Genomic DNA, 13648 nt, shown 5'->3' with positions numbered 1-13648 from the left:
TAAAATATCCAGTTATTGTGAAAATGGGCAAAGGTAACACGTACAAAACCTGTTTTGTACCTTTATGTAAAAGTACAACAATTAAAACACCCAATAAATTGTTTTTCTTTGTACCTCGAGATCAAGAATGACCAAATATCGCAATACAGAATATAGAAAACAAACGTTTGAAACTATTGCCCTGTGACGTCACGCACTCCAACCAATCAAAATCGTTTTCTCACAATTTAAATTTTATTAAATTTTAATTTAATTTTTTAATACCTTCCTAGTGATTAAAATTTAAAATTTTCTTATAAATAAATTTATAATAATATATATTTAAATTACATATATAAAAAAATGTATTTTTTTTAAAATGCAAACTCCCTATTAGCTATTTATATTTTGTTTTATGTTTATTCTAATTTATACTCAAAAAGTATTGTATATTAAAAAACCGTAAAAAGTATAACAAAATGAAAATAATAATTTTTTTCGGGGACGTCGCTTTCTTACAATGTAATTTTGTACGAATAAAAAGAATTGAAATTTATTTAGAAATTCTAAGACTAGAAATTTCAAGCTTTAAAACATTTTTTTTTATTGATCTTATTCCAATTATTTTTAAGGATTATTTTGCAACTACTTGAAAATTGGCTTTTTTTTATATAAAAGAAAGAGGCACTTTAATTTTTTTGTGTAGTGTATATGCATTACATTTTACTGATCCAATTGCGCGCAGCGATTGCAGGAATATCACGTAGGTACAACGGCATCGATACAAATGTCACAAATAATTCAAAACAAATCGCATCGACGTCGTAACAGGGCGCATCTCGTGCATAACATTATTTATAGTGTATATATTTCAGCCGCAGAGAGAAGCGTCACCTTTTCAACCGCGCTCGCATGAAAACACATTCAACAACACACGCAATATCGCCGGATGCAATCAGTACTCTCATGGCAACGGCAGCATGCAATTTCGTACGTGCTCGCTCGGGGATCGATGGATCGCGCTCAAGGAATCCAGCTGATTGCACAAGCAATCCTCTCTCTATCTCTCGTCGCGTTTTCCTCTCTTTCCTTCTCTTGTTCTTACTCTCCGACTCTCCCCGAGAGAAGAATTTTTACGGCGCAAACGATTTTCAATTCGGACGAAGAGAGGGCTCTCTCTCTCTCTCTCCCGCCCCCCTCTCTCTCTCTCTCTCTCTCTCTCTCTGTTTCGTTTTCGCCATTTACACGAGTGCATCCGTGCGGCGGATTACAACGGACGCAGTTCGCAACTGCTGCAGAGAGAGAGAGAGAGAGAGAGAGAGAGAGAGAGAGAGAGAGAGAGAGAGAGAAGAGAGAGAGAGGTCGTGGCACTCGCTTTGAATACGCGCCGCGGTAACGAACCAATCAGAACTTCAAACAAAACGAGTTGCTGTTTCCCGAACGAACACTCGCGACAATATATTTCCCGAGACAGTTCCTCATTTCGTACTTATAGCAACCGGATACTAATTTTAAAATACAATCCAACTTCTACTCTTTTGTGAGAGTAACCATAACGAAGATACATAACAAAATATCTGTGCTTCTGTTGTATTGAGGAAATTTATAATCATACGGGGTGAGTCTAAATTAGTTCGAATAATTTCAAGAGTTCTTTGTTGAAAATTCAGAGGGCTCTTTTACATAAACAAATACTCCCATATCCCTCTTTGACAAGGGAATCTCGCGAACCCGGAAATTCTGATTTTAATTAAACTTTGCACATACATATGTAAGGAAGAATAAATAGATGACTTTAGAAATTTTTAGTTGCGACGGAAAAATGTTTTTAAGGAGTGAAATCACCCGTCATATATAGGGTGTCCCATTTTAATTCCTTCAGTCGAATATCCCGAAAACCAAGCCTGGGAGAGAAAAATGTTTCAGGCAAAAGTTGTATGCTTTCGAGGGGGCCATAAGATGGTACCATTGGTCTGACCTTGAAGAGTCATTTGAAGGTCACGTAAAGGTCACCTCAATTTTTTAAATGGCACCCCCTATTTTTTGTTACATATTCTTGTAGCTGACTTCGACAGCTTTCCAAAACACTATGATAAAATGTTTTTTCATTAAACACTTTTCGAGTTATAAGGCTTCAAAGTTGCAATATTTTGACACAAAATACAAGATATCTCTCTCGTAAAATATTCATTTCTCGATTATCTTACCCTAATACTTTTATGCACAGAATAATGAGACGAATCAATTGGTATAAAGAAAACACACAGTTATCTTTAAAAAAAAATCTGAATTTGCAACTAGCAATTACACATTTTTACGTTAACATAATTATGTGTTTTAATTACGCCAATTGATTTGTCTTGTTATTCTGTGCGTAAAAGTATTAGGGTAAGATAATCGAAAAATAAATATTTTACGAGATATTTTGTATTTTATGTCAAAATATTGCAACTTTGAAGCCTTATAACTCGAAAAGTGTTTAATGAAAAAACATTTTATCATAGTGTTTTGGAAAGTTCTCGAGATAAGCTACAAGAATATGCAAAAATATATAGGGTGTTTCTTTTAAGAAATTCAAAATGACCTTCACGTGACCTTCATGTGACTCTTCAAAGTCAAACTAATGGCACCATCTTACGTCCCCCAAGAAACCATACAACTTTTGTCTGAAACATTTTTTCGAATTTTCCATATTTTTCGAGATATTTCACTGGAGGAATTAAAATGGGACACCCTGTATAAAATGGCTTTTTGCTCTTCTTAATATATCACAAAAATTATTGAAGATATAAAAAAATGTTTTATACAAAAGTTTTGTGGTAATATCATTTCTATTTAATCACGTTAATAAAATTTAAAAAAATTTTTTTAAGTTTTTTCGAAAATTTTTGATTTTTAGAATTTCCGGTTTCGTGAGGTTCCCTTGTACGTTACACTCCTATAAAGAGGAAAGTAAAGCTTAGATTTTTATTTTTTTTTAAATTTTGAACAAGTTAAAAAAATAAAATTTGGTGGATATTTTCTTCTAGCAAAAGAAAAGATACTTACTAATATTTTTTAATTATTCTCGTATTGTTATATAAGAGCCTGAAATTGTACATGATAATGTACTTTATTTTTTTTTTACTTGAAAACTATTGATTTTACGAAAAAAAATAAAAAAATTTTTAAAAGAATCAAGCTTTCTAACTAAACATATTTTTAGATAATCATATTCCGGTCTGTTAAAAAGTTTTAATAAAAAGTTTTATAGGAACTGTTAGTTTCATTCTCTTATTATGATATGGGAGAATTAAAAAAAATGTTAATAAATATCCTTTTATTAGTGGAAATATTTTATTTTTGTAATTTGTCCAAAATTTGAGAAAAAAATAAAAATCTAATTTTTATCTCCCCGTTAAGACGAGTTTAACTCCTCAAGAAGGAATATAAAAGTATATTATTTATATGAACCTCCCCTCCCCCTTAATTTTCGACAAAGAATCATTTCCTAAAATTTTTCGAACTTATTTAGAATCACCCTGTATAACGAAATTTATAAACATTATTAATGAAACTTTTTTTCGATTGAGTTTTAAAATGAACTTCTCTCTGTATAAACATTCGAAGATCAATAAAAGGTGCAAACGGATTTGATAGTATAGAAAGGTCTCGAAGACGATGCAAATTTTCTGTAATTAAAGCAGCAACGATAGCAAATGAGGATTCATCTTATTTCCAGTTACCGATACTGGCAATTTATTAAGAGAAAAAAGAGAACTTTTGGATTAAGAGTTCCATCGAGAAAGAACATTCCATCCCGGAAGAATTTTATCGTAACATCCAATCATGATCCTATTAAGTTTCCTTAAGAGATCTAATTTACTATTCATAATTTTGTAAATAAATTTCTACTTGTCAGAATCACACTGATGATAACAATCGAGATTATTCGTCTGTCATAAACTGTCCATTCATCTCAATCGACTGTGAAAGAGTAATGAACATTGATTCTTCTCAAGACGTTCATTGACATAACATGACATTGCGTATAGATTACATATAAATCTTTTTCAATGTCTTCATTCCAAGATTAAAAGTCAATAACGCAAAGTATAATGTTATTGAATTTTATCGAATTATCGTGTCATTAGAAAACTATATAAAAATGTATCGAAACAACCTATCTCGATTAAAAGATATCGTGTAGAATACAATGTTTATATAAGTACAGATAAATTAATATTTACAATGCTTCTGTTTTATAATTGTTTAAATAATTTTGGTTAAATAAGATATAAAAATTCTCAAAAGATTAAAATATCGTGACAAATATATCCGGAAAAACAATGTGGCTAACGTGGCTGACATGAATTAAGTTTCCTTACCTGGTAGCTTCCTGTAGCAACAGGTGAGGCGGTACCCAAAATTTAACCCTCAGGGCGAATCTTAAAGGCGCCACGCCACCACCGGTCTGTCGTTCTATAGGGTTCCTTAGGTTTAACCAGAGCTCCTCACCCTTCGCGTTCTGATACTTCAACCCAAAGTAATCGCATTCCTTGCTGACTCCCAGGCAATCGCAGGCCTGCAAAAAAACAAAAAGAAATCAATCGATATTATTATTTTTCTGCGATTTTATTGTCGCGCGGTTAAACGTCCATTGATATCTTAACTTAATGTACCTTGCAATCAATCATCCAGATTGTTCCAGATGTGCTTTTTCACGGAAATCAGCTTTTTTGTTCTCGGAATAAATGTTATCCTTCGTTTTAGTGTCTATAACTAATCGTTTAATCGTGACATTTTGGCCGATTAAAGCGGAAACACAGTGCGATTTGCGAGCCAGCACATCTCCAAACAAATTACCGGTAATAATTTAGAAAGTTACACAAAGTGTAATGCGTAGGTAACTATCCAACCGGGTACAGATATCGCGGAAAAGCGCGCGCCGCAGAGTCATTATCCGCTCTCTTCCTCCATCTCGTTTCTACCGCAGTCGTTTTCCGGCCATTCTTGCCGCTAATTTTTTTCCCGTCCCCGTAATTACGAACCGGCAGAAATATCGCAATTGAGGCCGTATGCAATTAAATTATTTTACGCTGGCGATTTCTTTCGTACGGTACATATGTAACAAGTGTTTACATTTCTTTGAAAATCCGCTTTTCATAATAAATAAAAATACAACGTTAATCAAATAGCACCTTAAAATAATACAGAATAAAATATTTGTGTGTTGTATACAAGTTCGGACACTTTTTTATGTACTAGACGTGTATTTTTTAACTTTCAATAATACTACATAAAAAAATAAAAGGGCCACCTTCTTCCACATAAAAAAAGCTAATTTCAAGTAGTTGTAATTTTCTTAAAAATAATCGAAATATGATCAACGAAAAAGTATCGATGCTTCTCTTTTTTTCCATCAACACTGGATATATATTTTCAATATCGATGTTTTGAAATTGTTATTATTCTAATAAAACGAATAATTCATAAATAAAAAATAAATAATCGCTATTATTAAAGCATTAATCGCTAAAATAAAAAAAATTATATAACAGTTCCTGTCAGAATGACAAAAATAATATTTTATATTTAATTTATGCATATATATATATATATATATATATATATATATATATATTAAAATTCGCACAATAAGCGACTTTATTATTATACACTACGCAAAAAAATTAAAAGGTCACTTTCTTCCATACAAAAGAAGCCAATTTTCAAGTAGTTGTAACTTCCGTAAAAATAATCGGAATAAGATCAATAAAAAAGTATTTCAAAGCATGAAGTTTATAGTTTTAGAATCTTTCAATGAATTTCAATTTTTTCTCTTCATTACAAAATTACAATGTAAAAAAGCGACTCCCATCGATTGAACAAATTTTTCAAAAATTTGTCTAAAAATATCGAATTAAAAAAAAAATCCTAGCACAATTTCATTAATTGTATGTTAAAGAGCAGAGTTTTAGCTTTAATTTCTTTTTTTAACAAATATTCTATGATTTTTTTCGCCAAGATATTTATTATTAAAGCAACTACTTTAAAATTGGCCTTTTTTATATGAAAAAGGCCTTTAATTTTTTTGCATAGTGTATAATAATAGAATAAAGTCGTTTATTGTGCGAATTTTAATTAATAAAAATACTAAATTCTGTTTTATAGAGAAGTCCTTCTCTCTCTCTCTCTCTCTCTCTCTCTTTTTCCTTCATCGTTGAAATTATTTCATTATTATCAGATTCTTTCGTCTACAGAATGTTTGATAGATTCAATTGGAGCCAATTTTTCTTCAAGATTTACCGGCAATTTGATGGTTGGCAATTTCTCGCAAAGCTTTTCAATATTCATCGTTATATTATATTTCACAGATATATTGGATTGAATGAAAGAAACAGCTAGAAAAAGTATTCAAGATAAATTCTCAATAAGTAGTCTTTTTCATTTATCTGCGCGCGTTTCGCACTTCTAGAGACTCTATTCATTCCCGGTTCCATTCGCTCTAAGTTCGGAATCAATACACGATACACATCGTACTTTTATCATAAATTATGCCGTTAGTGCTTCATTCGATTGACGTTATTGTAAGAATATCTATTATATTATATCTGTTATTGACGCCACTCGAATAAAAACGTCGTGAGCCGATAAATAAATCGTTAAAAACATGTACCTGTACTTTATTTTATTTTTAACTTATCAATTTTGCTATTTGAAATTGTACATTCGTGTTGTAGACTTGTTCATCATCTTAAATAAATAAAAAATTTTGTGAAAAATTTGTAAAAAATTCGCGTGATTTATTCAGAAAGTTGTAGTGGGATCATTATCATTAGTATCATTAGTATCGAGAGTTTATAGGTTGGTCGACCTAGATAAGGTAATTTTGCACGTTACACTTGCAAACGAAGCCGTTTTAATCCATTTACTATAATGTGACCGCATAATCTTTCCTAATAAATGACGTTAATAAATTCATTCGGTGACGCGATCGGCGATCAACTGAACGCGGTCCGGTTACGCGCTGAAAATATCAATGCGATGCATTAAATCGCGGCCACGCGATTCAATTTCCGCGATATTAAATTATTGATATCGTGATAAAAAGAAAAAAAATAAAATAAAACGCGCGCGCGTGCGATTTATCACCAAAATGGTATTTGACGTGAAAATTGCGATCGAGATGAAATGACTGGAGGGTTTAGTAAATTTGCACGCAATATCGGCAAACTATCGGGAATAAAAATATTGTAACCAATCTATTTTTACTGTGGTTGAATGTGTATGAAATATATCCTTATATAAGTGATAAAATCAACTTTAAAGAAACACATGTGCGACTATATAGCAAAGATAATAAGAAAGAAATATTTTAATCACGTAAGTTTTCTTTATGTTTTTCTTTTAATTTGTTTTCTTTTAGTTTCGACTTTGAAAATATTCTCGAAAAATTGTTATAATTACTACGTAAAATTTTCATTTCTCAACATTCAATGCACCTTGTAAATAAATTTGTAAGTAAATAAAAAACGTTTTTAAAACATTCATTGCAGTTTGTTAATTATTTCGTGCTAAAAATATAAATTATAATATATACATATATATATATATATATATATATATATATGCATAAATTAAATATAAATTATTATTTTTATCACTCTAACAAAAACTGTTATATAATTTTTTTGATGTTACCGATTATTAATGCATGCTTTAATAATAGCGATTATTTATTTTTTATAAATTATTAATTTTATTAGAATATAACAATTTTAAAACATCAATATTAAAAATATATATCTAGTATTTATGGAAAAAAAAGAAGCATTGATACTTTTTAAACTGAAACTATTCTAAAGTTTCCAGATGAGAAGCGTTACGAGTTGCAAATTTTTGTAGAGATTCACTTTTTCTCTTCCTCCCTCTCTTTTCTTTCTCTCTCTCTCTCTCTCTCTCTCTCTCTCTCTCTCTCTCTCTTTTAACCCTTTGAGTCACGAATTTTTCTAATTGTTAGTATTTTATAAAATTTTGTATATAAGGGTTTTTGGGGTCGCTGATTACGAATCCGTTGTCAGATTTTTAAAATTCAAAATGGCGGATCCAATATGGCTGACGAGATTTTCAAAATTTTACTTCCGCCATATTGGATCCCTATATTAAATTTTGGAAATTAAATTTTTTTTCCTTTAGATTCAGATTCTGCGATCTAAAAAAACTTTCAGAGAAAAAATTTAAAAAAGAATACGATTGTTACTTTCAATTTAGAACAGGAAATATTGTTTTGTATATATTTTTTATCAAAAAAAGAAGGATTTAACAAAAACAACACGGTGGAAAATTCTAAAAAGGTTTGAAAAATACTTTAGAGTGTACTAAAATTATAAAAAAATTGCCGTATTTATTGTCATAATATTGTAATATACAACGTTTAAGAACAAATATAGTTCTTAAATATAAAAGGTAGAAAATGCATTTTTTTGTAAAAAAGTACTAATTTTGACTGTTTGTTTATATATGGTATTTTTGCAATTAACAATTAATGACTGTTCATATTTTTTTACACTTATTGATGTTCTAGAGACTCTGTAGAAACAAAAAATCCGATATTTGTTGATAAAAAAGTAGTTAAAAAAATAAAAAACTACGAAAAAAAGGTGGGTTTCCCGTGGGTGACCCGTTGTGACTCAAAGAGTTAAAGAATTGTGTTTGCAAGATATACCGATGTTTTTTACGAGCAAACTCGGTCACATGCGTTGTGATAAGGAAAATTCACGGAGAGTAGTCGGGCCCATTATCTCCGTGGTAATTTATCAGTAGTTTTTTTTCAAAAGCAGGAGAAAACGAATAGTTGACATAGTCGACCGACGACGAACATTAACCGCCTTCGCGATTCTTCTTTTATGACATCGCGTCGCGTTTACATAATGCACCTCCAAGCTCGCCGCGCTTTGTATTCGAACGATCGCAATTTAAAAGAATACATTACATCGATCATAATAGGCTCCAATTGTGCAGAAGACGAAATTTCCTTGGTATTTATGTACTTTCCTTACATATTCGTCTTATGTATTTGCGTGGCAAATAAAATATATGTGTGAAAAATGTGAAACTGCGAATTATGTGTATAACTGCATGCCTCTTTGCTTTTATTCATGGCTTTCAGTCAACTTTTCGCGAATATACAAAAATAAATCGTGCAAATTATTTTCTCAAAACTCATCGTAAGAACAGGAAAATTGAATTAAGATTGTAAATAAAGTTCGATTAAATTTCCAGATGATATATTTTTGCAGATAAAAGTTATGATTTATATGTACAGTGCGCAAAAAATTTAAAGGGCCACTTTCTTCCATATAAAAAAAGGCCAACTTTTAAGTAGTTGTAACTTCCTTAAAAATAATCGGAATAAGGTCAATAAAAAAACATTTTAAAGCTTGCAGTTTTAGAATCGTTAAATAAATTTCAATTCTTTCTATTCGTTACAAAATTACATTGTAAGAAAACGACGTCCGTCGATTGAACAAGTTTTTTAAAAGTTTGTTCAAGAATAAAAAAAATTAATAAATAAAATCGTGCTAAGATTTTTTTTAATTCGGTATTCTTGGGCAAACTTTTGAAAAATTTGTTCAATCGACGGACGTCGCTTATAATGTAATTTTGTAACAAATAGAAAAAATTGAAATTCATTTAAAGATTTTAAAACTAGAAACTTCAAGCAATTTTAAACGCTTTCTTATTGAGCTTATTTCAATTATTTTTAAGGACGTTATAACTATTTAAAAATTGACTTTTTTTATATGCAAGAAAGCGGCCCTTTACTTTTTTTGCGTAGCGTATTTTGGTAGATAAAATCGTTTTTTATTTGAAAAATTAAGTTTACATAAAAAAAAAGTTTCACAATATCAAACTCTTTTATTCAAACGTCACTTGTCACGTTTTTTAATTTCGCGAATGTGCGACGTGTGACTTTGTCGCTTCGCATAGGTGGACTATAGTGCAATAACGTGGCTAGTGACACATGAATTGCAGATTTGTAAGCAAACACAATTCAGGAATAAAATTTACAATAGAGCTTATGTTTATGCACCACTTAAAGAATTCCAGAGAAAATGTACCAGCGTATATAGTTTTATATGAACATCTAAAGGTCTATTCAGATGGAACGAAATATTGATCATTATATGCCCAAAAAGCATTCATTTCTTTTCTCTCTCTTTTCTTTGTTCTCGGGACAGCTTCTGAAATATATGCATCAAACAGTATTCGAGAATTGTGTATTATAAAATAAAATGACGATATTAACTGTCATAATAATTTTATTATTTGTCGCTATTTTTAACGTTGCTCGAACTTTTTCACTATTAAACATTTTAAATTTTGATGTTAATAAAAATTGAACATTGATGAATATTAATACTTAATTATATTCGGACATAAAATAAAAAAAATATGTAGAATAAAAGATTTTAAAAATTTTGCGATAAGACGGTGCCAAAGAAATTAATTAATCTCAAGAAACTCTGGAAAAGATTATATATCGTAGGTCAATTTCGTCAACTTTGACAAATATCTGGCGAATTTCAAAAAATGTAATCTTCATTGGATAAGTCGAAAATTGTTTCTCTATTGCCTCGAGTAAGACTGTAAACAGGACGTAAACAGACTTCCCTTATTTACTCATTCTTGATTGGATCGTGAATCTGTAATGAGCTAGAATCAGATTTCCGTTGAACGCGCACCAAGAATTGCGAGAGCAAAACTTTTATCCAGCATATTTTTATCATTCGCCAAAGTTGTTTGCACCGTCTACTGCTTATGGAAAAAAGAGCGCATTTTGGGGAGTTTCTCTCTCTGTTTCTCTCATCTAGGAAATCCCTTTACATTATTTCGACGTTGGTTTTACGAACGTGCTGGGTTCGTATAAATTTTTGCACCGCAAGCAAACCCTTTCTTTTTCTTTTTTTTCATGCAGTTTCCAGAAATGATTATGTAAATTCTCGAGAGTGTATTGTACGTTTTATTTTATTACGAGTATTCCCGATAAAAGCATCGCTCCTAAAAATCGTAAAAAAACTAAATAATATATTTTTATATTCTATAATTAAATTTATTTTGCAAAGTAAGTCTATCAATGTCAAATCTTTTTGAATAAAAATTATGAAAATATGAATATTATTAAATATTTGAATAACGAAAATAAGTTGTAAAATCTCAATTACATATGTTTCATTTCTACAAGACTGGTTACACACATTCAATATGATAATATAATTATATGTATTGTAGGAAATACGTCATAATATAATATATAAAAGGTAAAAAGATAGATCTCATTGCATTCACTGACGTGCTCATTGATTTATTAAAAACCACATTGATTAATATAAATACATAAAATAATTTTCGGTGTATCAGCGATTATTTTTGGTCATCAATTGTTCAATCAAATTTAGTTGATCTAAATTTTATGAATATATTATCTTTTTTTATATTTTTTACAAAAATAAAGGTTATATATTTATATGCAATTTAGATCGAATAAATTTTACAATACACAAATTGTATAAAATGTGTAATATGCCACGCGAGTATACATATAATATATGAATATATAATCGCCGCAGAGCGGTTTGTCACTGTTGTTTGCAAATGTTTTAATGTTAATGACAGATTGTTGAATAAATTTAGAGATTTTCTGATAAAAAAAAAACTTTAATAAAATATAGTAATATCGTTTTGCACACGAATATGTAAAATTAATAACGGTTTCAATGTTTGCAAATGTAAAAGAATATATTTTTTAAGTTGCTTGATAAGATATCAGAATCACAGAACAGAGGATAATATTTCATAAAGAATTACGCGCGTGTAATATTGAAATAAACATGAAAATATGCTTCTTCTTGCTCGTACGAAAATAACATCTGATTTATACATTAAGCTTTGCATAGAAATGCATTTAAATCAATATTTTATTATGCTAATTAGCCATTATCATTTGATATTTTATTTATGCTAGATGCGTAACAAATGCAGCAAGTAATGGCAGACAGTTGATAATTTACTTTCAATAATGTTTTGCGTTTGTATAATATTATATTAAAATATGTTTAAGGTTACATTTCACGATATATAAAAAAAAATAAGACAATAAGATAAACAATACAATAAATTTCACAAAATGTTTATGTTCGCGCATTCATTATACATTTATTTTTTAATATCTCTTACTAACTTTAGTCAATTACGCTTGAATATACAACAAAATATAAATAATATAATATAAATAAAGTATACCTCAGTGACGTAGCTATAACATTTGGGGCCCTCGAGAAAATCAATAAATGGGGCCTTTCAGAAATTTTCTAAAGCGTCACATTTATTGATAAATAAATATAACTAAAATACCACAGTTATCAAATTTTAATATCGACTGCTACATTGCAAAAAAGTATATTTTCATTTTTGAAAACATTCGTAAAAATGGTTTAAGTATTTTATACCAAGCACAAATATCCATGATTACATTTACCATTTACAAACCTTTAACTTGTAACTTATTAGGGTGGCTTGAGCGATCCGGCCTTAACATTTAGAGGGTTATAAAGAACCTCGTTTGCTTTAATAGTTTTTAGTGAATCTTTTCTTCGCTCATACAAAGATATACAACGTTGCTAAAATTCTGAATATCTCTTAGCCATTTAAGAATTTCAGATTTTGTAGTTTTATCATTAAATATCTTTTTTAAGTGTTTGATAATCTTATATTTTAAAGTATGAACAACCCTCTCTACTAACTTATTTGCGTCGCTTTTTGGTAAATATCTGTCTTTCTTAAGCGTTATTATTAAAATTGAAACGATATTATAAGCTGTGGGGGCCCTCTACAAGAGGGGGCCCCCGGGACGCTCCCGGGTAGCCCGGGTGGTAGCTACGCCACTGCATATCCTAAAATATCAGTTTATATTCTTTTATAGCTAACATTAATAAACAATAATTTGTTAATAAAATGTGTGTTTAGCAATTATTGTAAAAAAACATTGTTTTATAACAAAACAATAGTGCTAATAAATTAAATTTTACATGCGCTAATAAATTAAATTTTATTTAGAATGCTTTCCATTTAGCAGCATAAGTCGATATAAGCATCATCTGTCTTTTTTCAACATCCAGTTACAACAAAGCTGGAATGACGCTTGTGACGCTAAATGCAAACCATTCATATTTACGCGTTTGACACACAATATGATGTATCTTGTAATAACAGACCTTGATAAATACAAAAATGTATGTACTTGTAACTGTTGACGAGATGTTTTTTTTTACCATTCAACTTTTTACGATTGTTTGTAATTCCACGTATAATCGCCAGCGCAAAACTGCACATCAATGTTTTTTCCTCTCATTGCATTAACCAGTCGCGGACGCATCTCGACTATTCGTGTGATAAGCGTGCAACTCGTCCACTTTCATGAATATTCAGACCGAGATGCGGCGATTCGTTTTGAAAAATCGTCGACATAACTTCCGCGGAGACATGTTTTTACGTCACGTTTGCGTTAAAACTGCAATGGTGATTTAATTATATATACGATCAAATATGTATTGTAATTTGAAAGTCAAACACAGTATGGTTCCGCTTCGGATAATTTAACTACTGTTATATAGAATCAATTTTATTC

General features: G+C 30.1%; 1 protein-coding gene and 1 long non-coding RNA gene across 2 annotated transcripts in view; one reads left to right on the top strand and one right to left on the bottom strand.

Moving 5' to 3' along the window:
• The window catches only part of Dnr1 (E3 ubiquitin-protein ligase defense repressor 1), a 216704-nt gene that overhangs the window by 42251 nt on the left and 160805 nt on the right, over window positions 1-13648 (bottom strand). Inside the window, exon 2 of the mRNA XM_072893949.1 lies at window positions 4347-4543. Within this exon, the coding sequence (XP_072750050.1) occupies window positions 4347-4543 (197 nt within the window). The remainder of the gene's footprint in view (window positions 1-4346; window positions 4544-13648) is intronic.
• Window positions 1-13648, top strand: part of LOC140666599 (uncharacterized) — a 165597-nt gene that overhangs the window by 43745 nt on the left and 108204 nt on the right. The gene's annotated exons all lie outside the window — the stretch shown is intronic.

Source organism: Anoplolepis gracilipes, chromosome 6 (genome assembly GCF_047496725.1).
Source record: "Anoplolepis gracilipes chromosome 6, ASM4749672v1, whole genome shotgun sequence".
Lineage (NCBI taxonomy): Eukaryota > Metazoa > Arthropoda > Insecta > Hymenoptera > Formicidae > Anoplolepis > Anoplolepis gracilipes.
This window is presented reverse-complemented; position numbering and strand designations above follow the sequence as displayed.